At 33.7% G+C, this 16,930-nt stretch overlaps 1 protein-coding gene across 1 annotated transcript; it reads right to left on the minus strand.

Annotated features, from left to right (window-relative positions):
- Positions 1-7,647: 7,647 nt before the first annotated feature.
- On the minus strand, positions 7,648-15,676 carry LOC149248064 (linoleate 9S-lipoxygenase A-like). The gene is made up of 10 exons (XM_089447319.1): positions 15,487-15,676; positions 14,450-14,647; positions 14,019-14,323; positions 13,767-13,923; positions 10,292-10,393; positions 10,111-10,196; positions 9,910-10,049; positions 8,877-8,910; positions 8,479-8,745; positions 7,648-8,094 (listed from the first exon to the last, which is right to left on the minus strand). The coding sequence occupies exons 1-10, from the start codon at positions 15,674-15,676 to the stop codon at positions 7,648-7,650; spliced, it is 1,926 nt and encodes a 641-aa protein (XP_089303445.1).
- Positions 15,677-16,930: the final 1,254 nt, after the last annotated feature.

The raw sequence follows: 16,930 nt of genomic DNA on the forward strand, positions 1-16,930 counted from the left end.
GCAAGAGGGGTTTAAGTCTGTTTGCAACCACTTTTGATATTATCTTGTAAACCACATTGCACAACGCTATAGGTCTGAATCTATCAGGGGTTTGGGCCAACTCCTGTTTAGGGATCAGGGCTATAAAAGAGGAATTCAATGCTTTCAAAATGGTTTTGTGCCTCTTGGAATCTTCCACAACCTACAGAATGTCCTGTTTGACAATATTCCAGCAAGCTTTGAAGAAGTTGACATTGAAACCATCTGGGCCTGGTGCCTTTCCATTCTGCATTTCTTTGAGAACCCCACTGACCTCCTCTTCGGTCACAGGTCTGTAAAGGTTAACATTATCCTCTCTGGAAACCATCCTGGGTATATGCTTAGTGAAGTCCCGGATGTAGAGATCTCTTTCATAACAGGTTTCCTGTGCTATGCTTCGAAAGTGCTGGACTAGAGCTACTTCTATTTCTTCATGAGTGTTGAGATTATTTCCTCTTTTATCCTTGATCAGAGAAATTATATTTTGTGCTCTGTTAGCCATGGTGGATTTGTGAAAAAATCTGCTATTACGTTCCACTTCTTTTAGCCATTGGACTCTAGATTTTTGTCTCCAAAACATTTCCTCTTGTTTGCATATATTCTCCCATTGTTGCTGATATTTGGTAGCTTGCTCATCTCTGACTTTATCATGGCCCTCTATGATGAGGGTCTGGTTAAGCTTCTGCATTTGATCTTCAGTAACTTTTTTTTCTACAAAGATATTGCCAAATTCATTCTTGTTCCAATCTTTAAGCCTGAGCTTGATGTGTTTCAATCTTTTTTGTAGAAGGTACATTCTGGTTCCCTATATGTTTAAATCCTCTGCCCACCACTTGGTTACGTTGCTTATAAATTCTGGTAGGATAGCCAGATATTCTCAAATCTAAAAGGTCTTTTCCTGGGGTTACCAATGCCCTGAACCTCTAGTTGCACCGACTAGTGATCTGAGCCTCTAAAGGGAAGCACTCTTGCCACCATTTCCTTGTTATTGAGCATAAGATCCTCTGAGATGATGAATCTGTCTAATTTGAAAGCTCCCTGGGACTCTCCTCCTCTTTTATTGTTCTAGGTGAAGATTCCATTATCCATTTCTATGTCCACCAGCCTCATTTTATCAATAAAGGTTTGAAAAGCCATGTAGTATTTGCCTAGAACTCTAGTTCCCCCCCTTTTTTTTTCCGTTAGTGATCTGATCATGTTGAAATCACCCCCTAAGATCCAGGGTATTCTTGCATATCTATTTCTGAGAGTCTCCAGAGAGTGTAGAAGCATGAGTTTGTCATCCATTCTTTGAGGGCCATAGACATTCGTTACCAAGTATGTTTCCTTATCTCCTGTTGGTTGGATTACTACAAATAAGTAATCCTTCGATGCCTCCGCATCTATTAAGTCAATTTTTTGTGGATTCCAGAGAGTGAGAATGCCTCCTGCTGCGTTCTTCGCTTTGATTTCCAGAAACTCAAATCTATTGAGCCACTTACTATGGATATCTCTTATCTTCTGAATGGAACATTTAGTTTCCTGGATAAAAATCACATCTGGAGATGCTTGTTTCATTCTATTACTCAGTAACCTTTGTTTCCTTTTACTACCTAGACCCATAATATTCCAAGAAGTGAACTTCATAATTAAAGGTTAGTAAAGGAGTAACTGGATAGGTCTTTCATCTTACCTGAATCTATCATTAGCTTTCCACATTCCATCAACAGCTCATTCTGCTTTTTTCTGCCCTTCTTCTTTCCTGGGATTTTGGATGCTAGTCCTGCTGTATTCTTCATCATTTTCACTCCTTCGTTGCCTTGTCTTTCTTTGTGTTTTAGTCTTTCCACCCCTTTAGTCTGGGTTTTCCATAAAAACAATTGTGGAACCCTATTAAACTCCTCTATGGGTAACGAGTCTAACCCTTCTTTGGTTCCTTGATTCAAGAAACCTTCTAAATCTAGGTTCTCTTTCTCGAGAATCTCCTGGAGTTCATGGTCCTCCATTTCCATCTCACTTTGGGTCATTTCAAGATCCATCTCCTGTTCTGCATTACTTATCATAAATTCTTTTTGCTTGTTGTTTTCTTGTATTTTTTCATTGTCTTCTTCCCTCTCTTCCTCCTCTAGGCTTCCTTCCTTTGCTTTATCTGGTTTTATTGGACCTTCGTTTGCTTCAAGGACATGGAACATGTTCTGGCTAGCTTGCTGCCCTGAAACTTTACGTGTTCTTATTCCTCTTTTGCCTCCTTTTCCTTTGTATTCCACCTTGAGGTAGCTTTTTGAATCCTTCATAGTATCAACTTTGTTTTTGTTCTCTATCTTACTGAGAGGGCAGTCTTTGACCAGATGTCCATGCTCATGAAATTTACGACATCTGAATGGTATATGTTCATAATCTACCATCTGTATCCACTCTTCATAAAAAACTTCCAGAATAACTTCGTCCGGCAAAGCTCCAGAGAGATCCATCTCCACACATATTCTGGCAAAGGAAGTATACTTTCCCCTTCTAGTGGCCTCAAAAACATTGACCAAACACCCTAACTTATTTCCTATTGTTGATAGAGATTCCATTTGCCAGTAATCAAGAGGTAGAGAATAGAGTCTGACCCACACTGGGACCGAAGTGAAAGTTTCGCATTCCAGAACAAAATTCATAATCCACAGTCACATATAGAGGCCTGTTGCAGCATAAAAGTATGGCTCTCCTTCAAACACTCTGTCCCTATCTTCTAGATTTTCAAATACTACAATGAAAAATCCCTTGGACCCCAGATGTAGGTCAATGCTGCCTTTTGGTTTCCAGTGGTATTTAATCCACGTTTATAAGGATTTTTCAGTGGGCCACAACTCCATGAATTTACATATGATTGCATAAGTTTGCACGTGATCCCTATGCCCTTGCAGCGCTAGATCATTTAAAATGACTCCGGGGGTTGCTATCGCTTTGGGTTTGCATGGGCCCATGTGCGCTTTGTCTTTAGTGCCTTGTTCCTTGACTTCTTCCTCATTTTCCGTTGCATTATTGTGCTTCCTCGATTTAGTTCCCTCCAGCTCTTCTTCTCTATTCCTATCGCTTCCTTCTGAAGGCTCTCTATCATTTTCCATTGGTTTTTTTCCCCTGCTAGCCACAACCTGCTTGTAGGAGGGAGAGGATCTCCCTCATGTGCGTCCTTTCATGGAGGATTACCCCCGTCACCGTTCGAAACCCTGGTTCGTCTTCCCGCTTCCTTCCGCTTCCTCCGCTCCTAGCCATGTGTCGTTCACTTCATTCTTAGTATAAAGTTGATATATATCACTTGAAAAAATCAATTAACTAAATAATCAATGTAAATTATAAATAAAAATATTTCGATATAGAAGGTTAAGTAGTTTTGATGTGTATTTAAAAATATATGAATTAAAAATACATTTTAATGTGAATATTGTAGTTTATAAATAAAATATTTCAATGTCAACTACATGGTTAAAATACTTGCTTGTATATATTATATAAATCAATGGAAGAAATAAATTCTTATGGTTAAAACATTTCAAGTAGTTTCATTATTCTACATTTTTGCCATTTTTTTGGTATTCTTTTCCAGCCATATTTTTTAAATCCAACAAATATTTGTTGAAAATGCAAGTTTCAACTATGTCAAAGGGATTTTGAACGCATTAAATCCATTTATCCTTCAAAAATACAATTTAAACAATGAAAAATTACACATTGTGTGTGTTTATAGTATAGATCCATGTTAACTATAGATCTAGCAAGTGACTAGGAGATCAAAAATCTTGAGGTGCAAACACTTTTTCATGTTTTTCAATGTAAAAGAGGTTTGCACATCCAAAGATTTGATATCTCTTACTTGCTAGATCCCAATAAAATGGATGTATACTACTTATATATTTGATAAATAATATTCTTATGTATGTATTATATTGTAAAATATATTTTATAATATAATATTTTAACTAGATAAAATGACACACTATGCCATTTAAAGAGTTGTAAAATATTTTATTTAACTAGCACACAATCATATAAATTAAATTGTTGCTAAACACAGATAGGTATCAGCACACTTACCACATGATACATATCACATTGTCAAGATTTAAAAAAATCATAAAAATTGATTAGTTATATCTTTATTTTAAATTATTAATACTACTATTAATTATAAAAAGAATTGATATATGATTTACGCATATATACATTTTAGAAATATGTAACAAGATTTTTAGTCATAAAGATTCACCCTTTTTTGTCATGGAGTTTGTTAACATGTAAAGAGACTTTGTTATAATATGGACCAATATCATGACTTACTAATTCCATATACCCAATAAATCATAACTCACGTTCATATGACAATTTATTATTTAAAAAAATTGACATAACTACTTTAGAGACAAATCTTTTGAACTTCCTACTACTATTGAAAAAAAAAAATCATAACATATTAATGAGCGTTCAGTGAATAATTTTCAATGCGCTTATTCATGGACATAATTTCACTCAAACATAAAGAAAACAATTATAAGAAGAAATTTCGGCGTAAATCACATTCAGAAAATCATTATCGACGCGTTTCGAACCAACCAGTGTGCTTCATCGTTAGGACAAGTTGAAAAAACAGATCTATCTTTGCCAGTTAAATACTTAGAGTAGAGCTTCCAACGGCTAACTAGGACAACGTCTAAATTTGACTAGGGACCAGGGTCAACCAAACCAGTTATAAATTAAAACTAAACAAGGGACCTGTATATGAATTATTATAAATTAAAAGTAAACAAGGGACCTATATATGAATTACATGAATAAAGTAAATTTAATTAATTTGGTAGTTTCATAAATCGTTAAAAGTAATTAACTAGAAAAATAGAAAATATAAATATTAGTATATAACTTAAAATTATAAATTATTTATTTATTTATATATTATTATTATTATATATTTTAGGAGGATAAGTTTAAAGTTAGTTGTAAAAAAAAAATAAAAAATAAAAAATAAAAATAAAAATAAATAAATACATAAATAAATAAAGATATGTAAAAATAAAATAATAACTAAATATACTAGAATAAAATAATATTCAGTTTATATATATATATATATATATATATATATATATATATATATATATATATATATATATATATATATAAAAGAAAAGATGGTGATTTAATAAAAAGAATATTAGTTAAGATTTCATTTAAGAAGAAGAAGAAGGTGAATTAATAAAAGGAATATTAGTTAAGATTTTATTAAAAATAAAAAAAACTGACAAATTCAAAAGAAGGAGGAGGTCAGGAAAAGGACCAACAAAAAACCACAGAGCAAGAAAGAGACACCCTAGGAGGAAGGAAAAGAGAAGGCTCCAAGGGGGACAACTAACTTTAAACTTATCCTCCTAAAATATATAATAATAATAATAATAATAATAAATAGATAAACAAATAATAATAATATTAAATATTAAATAAATAAATAAGTAATTTATAATTTTAAGAGTTATATACTAATATTTATATTTTCTATTTTTCTAGTTAATTATTTTTAACGATTTATGAAACTACCAAATTAACTCAATTTACTTTATTCATGTAATTCATATATAGGTCCCTTGTTTACTTTTAATTTATAACTGGTTTGGTTGACCCTCGTCCCTAGTCAAATTTAGACATTGTCCTAGTTAGCTGTTGGAAGCTCTGCTCTAAGTATTTAATTGGCAAAGATAGATCTGTTTTTTCAACTTGTCCTGACGATGAACCACACTGGTTGGTTCGAAACGCGTCGACAATGATTTTCTGAATGTGATTTACGCTGAAATTTCTTCTTATAATTATTATGGATCACAGAAGCCTCAATTCAACCATAAAGAAAATAGTGAAGACACTATATAGAGACAGAGTGAAGGAACTATATACTATATAGAGACAGGCTACCTCATGCATACTGTCCTTAACGATGGACGACAGACCTCAGGGATAAAGACGGAGTGAAGGCACTATATACCATATAACGTTGTTGGGAATTCCTCGAAATGTAAGCCCAACACTTGTCTCACCAGTATCGGAAGTGCACGGGTATCAGCGGGGCCGCGCTGGTTTTTCAACTTTAGATCTTTGTTCCTACTATCGATATTCTGCTCTATCTCAAGTAGCTTGGAGTGAAAGCGTTGGAATGCTGTTTCTACGCGAGAGTTAAGGATCATTTTAGGGGCGAATGTTCGCCCTTTGGCGAAATTAAGGGGTTTTAAATTTTTAGTGGGCGAATATTTTGTATCATAGTACATTTTTACAAATCACCTCAAATAGCCCACCTTATTTTAAGGGAGAGGGTAAAAAAGGTAAATTTAGCCCTTGAAATTAGGACTTACAACCTTCCATTCGTCCATTTTCAAGAATAGGTTTTATTTAAGTGAATCCATTCGCCCATTTTCAAGAATAGGTTTTATTTAAGTGAATCCTATGGGCCAAATACCATATTATAAAAGAGGTATGGTAAATTAATAAAAATATAAATAAATGAGAGGTATGGTAAATAAATAAAACATTTTTTATATTTACTCCATAAGTCACCTTATATACATGTAAGGGTGTAAACAAATAAAAATATAAGTAAAGTGGAGGTATGGTAAATAAATAAAACTTCTCTTTATACTTAAAAGGTAAGGTAAATAAATAAAAATATAAATATACTAGACGTATCTTAAATAAATAAAACCTCTTTTTATATTTAGTCCATAACCCTCGTTCTATTTATGAAGGCTCAAGAAAGAGGTTTTATTTAAGTGAATCCTCTGGGCCAAATACCATATTTGTAAAAGAGGTATGGTAAATTAATAAAAATATAAATAAACGAGAGGTATGGTAAACAAATAAAACATTTTTTTATATTTACTCCATAAGTCACCTTATATTTACGAACACTCAAAAAATGGGTTATATTTAGGTGAAACCTATGGCCAAAATACTATGGGACAAATACCATGGACTAGAGTCTTATTAATACCATGCAAAAAACCATTATTAACCCTAATATTAGAATTAATAAAAATAAAAATGGCACATGGTATTGACCCATGGTATTCACCAAAATGGCACATGGTATTGACCCATGATATTCACCTGGAATGTAGCCTATTTAAATGGGGGAATTAAACCAGCATGTAGCCTATGCTAAGATTCACTAGGACTTTACAAAGTTTTATTATTTAGTGAAAGACTCGCCAAGATCTTACAAGATTTTAAAATTGAGTAAAATATTCGCCATGCCTGGTGAGAGATTCGCCAAAAAATTATATATAAATATTATATTATTGATAAAATCGCCTTCCATTTTTCCTATATACCATGGAGATTCGCCCATTTATTATATTTATAAATTTAGGGGGGGTTCTTAAAATTTTCCCTGGCGAGAGTCATATGTCCAGTAAGAGGCGGAGCCCTATCCCAGGTATACCTCGCTGGTCGAATGCTGCGATAGAAGCTCCAGGACAACCATGGTAGCGGCACAGGGCTTTGACTGGACACAGTTTTTAGGAAATAGGCTTCCTGGTCATGAAGGAAGTCCAAGTATTGTGGGGATCCTTTCTCTGGGATAAGTTTCCGGGTGGTACTGGGGTGATTGGGCATAAATCCCACATAGTCGTACTACTCGAAATTGACCGCTGTATGGTGGGCAGAAGCAATCCAAATGAGTGTGGCAATGTCTTTTTCACATCCTCCACACTTTTCATCTGGTGCCATCCCCTTATCTTTGAGCTTAAGTTGATTGCAGATTCCCTGAATATTCAGAAATGGGATCGACATGAGCGCGGTTAAAAAGTTGATCGCGCCCATATCCGTCCGATTCCGAATATTTAGGGAATCTGCAATCGACTTATATCCGTGACCCACCTTGACTATCTCTTTCCGCCATGCTTGAACTTCTCCATCGCTCTCTACACTTTGGTTGTCCTTGTAATACAACGATGTGTAGTCAAAAACCCAACATTTCAAGGCCACCCATATTTCAAGCTCGTTCACTGCATACGGATAATCTTTTGTCACAAGTCTCACACCTTTTGCTTTATCAGTTGGATCGGGCACAACCATGCGCTGGACAAAGCTTATTATATTAGTGCATTAATATATTAGTCTCACAAAAGTTACAACATGGTTATAATATTAACTTTTAATATTAAAGTTACAACATGGTTATCGTTATAATATTACTTTTAAGAAGATCAAGCGAAAGTGAGGGATGAGCAACTTGTGAAGTGGGTGCAGTTTGCCTAAAAGTCTATGGGTAGCAATGGTAAATGGCTCCACCTTAGCATGAGTCCTGAGCCTACATTTGAAAGAAAAAAACAAGTACTTTATTAATAATCTCTGTAGACAAAGCACAACAAATGTGAATATGATAAAGGTGGCTGGTAATCTTCTAACAAGTTCAAACTAAAAAAACACAAATGATATCGTTATCTCTTACCAATGGCTAACCAACTGATGAGCTTTGGCTAGTTGCCATAACCACCCTTCATCTTCACCGCTATCGTCGGGAGTGTAGACTTGTCTTGAACCCAAGCCCACTGATGTGGGAAGCAAACACAGCTCAATGGCCACAGGCTTTAGAGTTCCGGTGTCAGCCAGGAAGAAAATTGAACGGGTAGCGTAGGCTTTCCCAGTAGGAAGCTGGTTCACGAGCTTGACGTAGGGCATGTATGCGTCATAGTAGTCCAATGTAAAGAGCCGATTCGATTTAATAGCCTGCTAATATGGGCATGCATGCTTACTGGTTGTCCGTCTATTGTATTGTGGAAGAATATTCATAATGCTAGTGTATATTCATTAACGAACCATTAAATCTAATTAACAATTTAACTGAAGGAACTAAATACCTCCTCTGCCGAGATGCCATCTGTTGGAAATTTTCTGTTTAATTCCAAAACAAAAATAACTTGAACAGAACAGAACAATGCTCTGTTTTGTCACAAGATCTTAACACAGGGAAGCTAACAAGTTGTTTGCTGAAGAAGAACAGAGTTTTCACACACTCATAAAACTTTGTGTTCATTAATAAAACTGCAGTAGCTGTTACAAAATAAAAGATCTTCCTCTCAATAGAAGGATTACACCAGGAACGGTTCAGTTCCACAAAAAGAACAAATTACTATGTCTCTGTCTTCACAATATTACACTGTTGTGTGTAAATATTTCTTACATTACATTGCGTTACCTAACAAAACCATTACTTCACGCTGTTGTAAAAAAAAATTCTTCATACATTCGCTGCGGCGAGTTTTCCCCTTACATTTCAAAAATGAACAACCAAAAAAACTTCTCTGCATTGCTGTGCATTACCAAGAGAAAATTACATTTCACTGCTGTGTAATTTTTTCATATGCACGCTACTGCGTGTTTCAATTTCCTTTCCTTAAAAAAAATCCCCCATGCTTTCACGCTTCTACATATTACATATTACATTGCATATTTTTTAACAATAAAAAAAACATGACCATACTTTTCTTTTAATTGTGCCATACTCCCGTACATAATAAACTAAAATCTTTTACCTACATTTACGAACCTCAGTTAATTTTATTTATTGTTTTACTGGTGGTCAAACAAAATTCATTTCACGTCAAGTCATAAGTTGCTCCATGGTGCAGGCCTGTACACAACCGTTGATCTGCCCCTCATTAATCGGACGGCTGTTGACAATATCGCAAGGCCCATTTCTGTCGAACTGATCTTCCCCTCATTAATCGGACGGCTGTTGACAATATCGCAAGGCCCATTTCTGTCGAACTTTATGCTCCGATGAAAACCGTTTTAACAAAACTACTGTGGCACGTGTCAATCGATGATTGTTATCGCTGCCATTTGAGGAAAACCACCGCTTGGTGAAAAGCGGTGCGATGGGAGACTGGCGGGTTTTCTCGAATAAATGATGCGGCAGTTGGAATTATAATTTCAACACCATCTAGGCTTTTAAGGATATGTTGAGCTGCGATTGCACTTTGTTGGGAATCATAGATTTGTGCGTTCAGGTGGCCGGACAGTGGACAGCTCTGTAATCACATAAAGAAGTTTGTATCGTTATTAGTATTAATAATCTTGGTTGCTTCATACTTGTAAACATCGAATGACCATCGGATTCCCTCCAAAAAGAGTCTGGCGGGCAAACTCTTTCTCTGTCATCCATGCAGCGTCATCCCCTATTGCACAGACACTGATTTCATTCAGTAATTATCAAACATAACTAATAGCGCCCAAAATGCATTAAATTCAAATTTGGGATTAATCCACTAACTGCTAATAATAGTGGGAAGCAGAAACTTGAGGATAGCTTGATCATCTGTATTCAGAATCCCTTTCATCGTCTGACCGGGAAGGACTTCTTTGGCTAAACTGGCTGTAATGTTAGCCAAAATGAAATTCCCTTACTATAGAGACCACGAACTTCCTTCAAACGGCCAAACTCAGGCTTAACAGCTGAAATTATGGCGGACAGGGTTGGAATTTGGATTTCTCTTTGCCCATCAAATAATTTTTTTTTTTGACATTTTGGATCTTCATATTACCCGACAAATAATGTTATGTTTAAAATTTTTCCCTTCAGTAATAATGTTTTGATAATAAATTAACCATTCACCAATAAAATTTTGAGTTAAAATTTACCCTTCAACAACATAAATTAATATATTTTAGAAAAAATACAAAATGACCATAACACACAAATAACTTATTGAATCTTATTATTTATTTATAATTAATAATGATTACATATTTTCTATTTTAATTTTTCTTTTTAATATCAAAATTTTTTAATAACCAAATTGAAAATCAAATTAATTTTCAAAATTAAATAAAAGTATTTCATTATAAGTCTTGTACAAAAAATTATATAGTCCTTTTGGTGAATTTTTTGTATTTTAGACATTCTTAGAGAATCATTTATTTTTTATTTAATTTATACACCATATTATTTTTTATTTTTGTACACATCCATATTATTATTTGTACACAATTGTTATTATTAATTCCAATTAGACTCAATTAAGTATCATTCTTTACCTAAGTTGCCAAATCCCAACCCTCATGAGGGCTACTATGACGACTCCACCCAACTAAAGAAAGCAACGCCTTTTGAAAATAAAGTTTTATCCTATTACATAACCTTTTGAAAATAAGTTTTATCCCATTACAGAGCTTTCCAAATAACCAGTGGTGAAATTGTTAACATAGATATACAAATACAAATGATTTATACATCATCAACTTGTAGCAAAAACTAGTTTAGTGAAATCAACCCAAAAATGTTGTATAAGACAAAATTGATTAAATTACATTTTCCATTTCCACCCAAAAATGCTGGTATAAGGCAACGTTGATTAAATTACATTTTCCATTTCCATCCTACATTAAAAGTTTGTAGATTCTCTAATAATTTGTGGTCCTCTTTCCCATATATGTAATAGTAAATCTATAGTCAATAACTGCTATATCTTCTTCATCATCTTTTAAAGTACCCTTACCCTTTACCTTGAGCATGGCTATCATGTCACCCTCATATAATTTCACTCATCTCATGGTGCACATATTCTAATTTTCATGTGAAATTATAGGGTTTGCCTCCACTCCACTCCTAATGTCTCATCCTCAAACTAACTTCCCTTTTTTCTTTGTTTTGTGTGCTAATTTCTTATCATTTAAAACTAATTTCCCTTTCTTTCTTTGTTTTATGTGTTCGTTTCTCATCATTTTAGAGCACGGATTGAGATACTTCCTCTAAAATGCAGCTTATGTAAATTTATCTCATTTTACATTGTAAATTTTTAGCATATTTGGAAGGTTGGAATTCTTTTTTCCTCCTCATTTTTATGTAAAATTACATCTCATAAAATTCTACAATATACTCTTTATATTCTATTCCTCAAACACATTTTCACTATTTTTCCTTCTCTTACATTTGAATAAAACTGTCAACTCCTTTCTTTCACTTAATTCTTTCTTGGCCATAATTATAACTCATATCAAATTGAGGCTAAATTTAATTGAGAATTTCTTGAGAGAGTAATATTAATTAAAACTAAAATTATTTTTAATTTTTTTTTCCACAATTTATTATGAAATATTTACTAAATTTTAAATTAAACAATTAACATAAAAATAAAAACCAAAGGCTACAACAAAGTGAAATTTATCACCTCAATTAGGATTTAATAACGACATTATAATAAAACAGGTGAAGTTAATCATCTCATAATTGGCACTTCATGACAACGTTATAATAAACCATACTTGCTTCATTTCAACACAATTAAAAAGATGTTACTTCACCTAGTAGTTGGCACTCCAAAGCTACTTTATAATAAACCATACTTACTTTTCACGTAAAACAATTAAAAAAAAATATATTAAAAATTAATTTAGAAACAAGAATGTAAAAAATAAAAATAAATAAATAGCTTTCATTGCAATGTTAAAAGATGAAAGCACTAGCCATTAGTAATGAATAAACACCATCTTGTAATTAAATGCAACTAGTACGATCTATTATTTATTTTTAATAATGAGAAATAAATAACCATCTGTAAAGTGTTCTAATAAAAATACATTTTATAAAAATTCACAAAATATTACTTACCCATAAAAAAACACAAAAATCTATATAAAAATATAATTCACTCTTTATAAAATTTCCTAAACCTAAACATAATCCAAAGATATCATTTAACTATTATAAAATTTTCTAAGATAAACCATTTGCTAACCTAAACACAATCCAAAGTTATCATTTAACTGCTATAAAATTTTCTAAGATAAACCTACCCCATCTTTTCTAGTTTCCTCGTTTTGGTTTATTTTTCATTGCTACTGGATTCTGATTATGTTTATTTTTCATTGCTACTGGATTCTGATATTACATAATCCAAAGATATCATTTAGCTATTATAAAGTTTTCTGAGATAAACCATTTGCTAACCTAAACACAATCCAAAGTTATCATTTAACCGCTATAAAATTTTCTAAGATAAACCTAACCCATTTTTTCTAGTTTCCTCGTTTTGGTTTATTTTTCATTGCTACTGGATTCTGATATTAATATTTTTATTAGTTAATTTTTCTGTTAAATGACCGATAACTCCACTAATAAATGCACATGCAATAACCCAAAGAATTGTTAAACATGTCATTTAGGGTGGAATTGAATGTAGATCGGTGGACCTCATTAATTACATCGAAGAGTTGGAACGTGCCTGCGTGAGAGGGCAGCTGTTGGAAAATAAGTAATTATGTATAAAGATATTAATGACGGGTTTGAAAGAAAATAAACCGTCACAAAAACGTTCTTGAAGTTTCAAAACACATCGTGTCAAAAGGCAATATAAAATTATTAAACGTATTTTACGGTTACAATGTCCTCGCCCGTCAAATTCCAACCCTATTGGCGGGTATAACTACACTAGTAATTCCAACCCTATTGGCGGGTATAACTACTTTAGTGAAAGCTTTGAGGAAATGAGCTAAGTCTGAAAGGCACTCCTGCGGAAATTGTTCCCCTGAGGGAATATAAAAGCTCTGTTTAAGGCTCATGCTCTCGGAAGCCTGACATGCAAATAAAGCGTAAGTTCTATTGAGATTATATATAGTAACTACATTTTAATTTGATCGTCTAACGGATGGGCAGCAGGTAGTTACTGGTTTTAGAACGCCGACGACAAGTTCTACACCTGCGGGGATATGGCAATTCCGGCGATCCCCGCAACACTTTCCTTTCTAACTCTTCCTGGTGTCAAGATCGCCCAGATCATTGCAAACATCGTAGTCATAAATGCGATCCCATTTATTCCTTTTGCCCGTTCCATTTCCTCTCAATCTCACCAGCTCTACCTTCCTCAAAGCCTCCAGACCTAACCGCGTTTCATCCGGAAGATAGCTCTGCACAAATGGATACATAAATATTAATATTTTCATTTCAGACGGGGAGTGTGATGAGAAGCGTATGTAATTTAATGAAATTAGACGTTATGTACATTATTTGCAAAGAAGACTCGTTCAGCGATTAGATCGGAGTGGATGAGAGTCATCAACTTGGGATAGATCCACGAGTTGCACAGGAAACGAACATCGCCCTTTCCGGGGATTTGAATTGAAAGCTCTTTCAGAAGGAATTCTCGGGGGTGGTTTTTTGTCACCACTACAACGCCGGGGATTCCCATCTCAGTAAGCCACTCGAAGTTGATTCGGTGCTCTGAATCCTTACTAACGTATTCCAGCGAGGGGAGCAAATATTTCCATTCTAAATGAGAAGGACGGCTACGTAAACCCTGGCCCGTTTCTGCAATAACAGATCAATTCACGGTTGCTATAACTACTTACATAGTAATGACATGACATGGCATGGATTTTAGAACAAAGCCAAGGAATTCTTCACGACATCAATCATGCAAATTCATTATTTCACCTTGATCCATGTGGTCGCTACTGACGAGCTGAAAATTCACCTTCTGTTGCAGCAATTCGTATAGACGATATCCAGCGCTGCAGATAAATCCTTGACATCGAGAAAAGACGCTTTGCGAAGTACAACCCTCCCTTCGATCTTGGTAACTTCCTTCCTGCACCTCCCGAAAATTTCGAAATTTTTCATTACGGTGTCCAACTGTAATGCCTAATCCACGTATACTTGCACTAGTAATTCCTCCATATTATGTACATAGTTGAGTCGCACTTGATTTTTAAGTTATAAGTTGGAGTTATGTCAGATCTAAGTTTTATATGTAATTGTTTTATGTGATTAATAAAATTAGTGTGATATTTGTGCTGTGTAATTTTTTTTTGTTTGTTTCGTTGTTTTAATTTTCAAACATAGTATCAGAATAAGTACTGGCTTGACTCATAAAAAGCGCCATGAGTGAGAGTATTGAGTTTTAGTTTTATTAGTCTATAATTATAGTTGTAGATTAGATGTGTGTGAAAATTTCTGGTGTAGAAAATATTGGTGTGTTTTGTGTGTCAGTTTGTAGATTTACCACTGTCTAGATCCTAGTATTGTGTGAATATGTTGGACAAAGTTGGTTGACGTCTTCCGGATAAAGAAATTGATCTGGCAAATAAGCGTTAGAATGAACAACGTGAGGAAGCTGTGAGGCCGTCGTTGTTGCAATTGATGCGTCTGTGCTCTTAGAAAAGTTTTTGTTTCGACCCGTAATAGGTTTTGCCGTTTGTATAGTGATGTGTGTGGTTTGAGGGTAAGTTTATTTGGGCAAAGCTTGGGAGACAGTAGTTCAAATCTTATTGAGTACACTAGCTTGCTGTGGTGGATGCTCAGGAAGTAGATTCCCCACCCCTACCTTGACGTATATCGACTTGAAGGTAGTTGGATGTACTCTTGATGTTATAGTGGAAACTACAATAATTGATTTGGCTCTCCCATAGATTAAAACTAACAATTACCGCCATGAATTCAAAAAAAATATATAAATAAATTATGCGACTTACAAGATGTATGATTCTCCACGCCTTGTAGGAAATTGTTCTTCCCGTGAAATTGAGGCCACCGTGACCGTTGCAACCCTACGCGGAAATTGGGGCCACGGCTTGTAGCATCTCTACGCAGAAATTGGGGGCACCATGACCGTCGAGGGAATCCAAACCGGGCCATCCGCAATGGCAACACGGAACATGACATCACGGGTACAATCGGAACCCTAGTCAAAGAAATATAAGCAAATGGAATTTGATGGGCATTTGGCTCGTCACAGGTTAATTTAAGCGTACCGTGGAAAACGTATTTTTGGCTGTTGTTATATTTTTGAAAACGCCCTTAATAAATACCCATTTTATTTTGCAAATATTTTATTTCTGGCCGATGAAACTCCGATGAAGCGTTGTTGGTAACATGGTATCTATGATTCAGAGCTTGAGAATTTATTGAAGAGATGAACCGTGATTAATGTAAGTCGTTGAAAAAGTCATAGTTATTTTCTCATTGGTTGATATGACAATTTTCTGGAAGGATAGCCTCATTAAATAACCATATATTTATTTTATTATATGTTTTTTTCATTTGGAATTTGCTGATTAAATAATGTCACAGTTATTTTATGATTTATTGATATGAATTTACTTGTCCCAATTTTTTTGTTATTTTATTATTTATTTATATGGATTTAGTTATTTCATTTTCTTGGCTCAAATTGATTATCAATTTAAAATCCAATGAAATTATAGGCACTTTGAAAAAGAACATTTACACCATTATTTTATTATATGTTTTTTCATTTGAAATTTGCTGATTAAATAATGTCATAGTTATTTTATGATTTATTGATATGAATTTACTTATCTCATTTTCTTGGTTATTTTATTATTTATTTATATGGATTTAGTTATTTCATTTTCTTGGCTCAAATTGATTATCAATTTAAAATCCAATGAAATTATAGACATTTTGAAAAAGAACATTTATACCATAGATTTGAACAAAATTTCCAATGTGTTTTAGTTATGCAGATTATTTATTGATATGGATTTAGTTATTTCATTTTCTTGGCTCAAATTGATTATCAATTTAAAATCTAATGAAATTATAGACACTTTGAAAAGGAACATTTACACCATATATTTGAACAAAATTTCCAATGTGTTTTAGTTATGCTCTAATGAAATTATAGACACTTTGAAAAAGAACATTTACACCATATATTTGAACAAAATTTCCAATGTGTTTTAGTTATGCAGACACTTTGAAAAAGAACATTTACACCATATATTTGAACAAAATTTCCAATGTGTTTTAGTTATTCAGATTTTTGGTTGCCAAAAAATTATCTACTTAAAATTTTCAATTTAAATCTTGAGTAACATCAAATTTCTGGTTGCTAAAAAAAATCCTATTCTATTTAGATTATTTAGATAGCACCATTACATTAATAAATATTGT

The sequence above is a fragment of the Pinus tabuliformis genome, chromosome 7 (genome assembly GCF_031772625.1).
Source record: "Pinus tabuliformis cultivar Carrire ecotype Pingquan chromosome 7, CPIR1, whole genome shotgun sequence".
In the NCBI taxonomy this organism is placed as follows: Eukaryota; Viridiplantae; Streptophyta; class Pinopsida; order Pinales; family Pinaceae; genus Pinus; species Pinus tabuliformis.

Bases quoted from the DNA above. Each gene is read 5' to 3' on its own strand.
- LOC149248064 (XM_089447319.1), bottom strand. From the start codon at position 15,676: ATGTCATGTTCCGTGTTGCCATTGCGGATGGCCCGGTTTGGATTCCCT. The intron at 13,924-14,018 runs GTACATAACGTC...CCATTTGTGCAG, and splicing joins GAGTCTTCTTTGCAAATAAT to AGCTATCTTCCGGATGAAAC. The intron at 10,197-10,291 runs GTTAGTGGATTA...TCTGTGCAATAG, and splicing joins GCTTCCCACTATTATTAGCA to GGGATGACGCTGCATGGATG.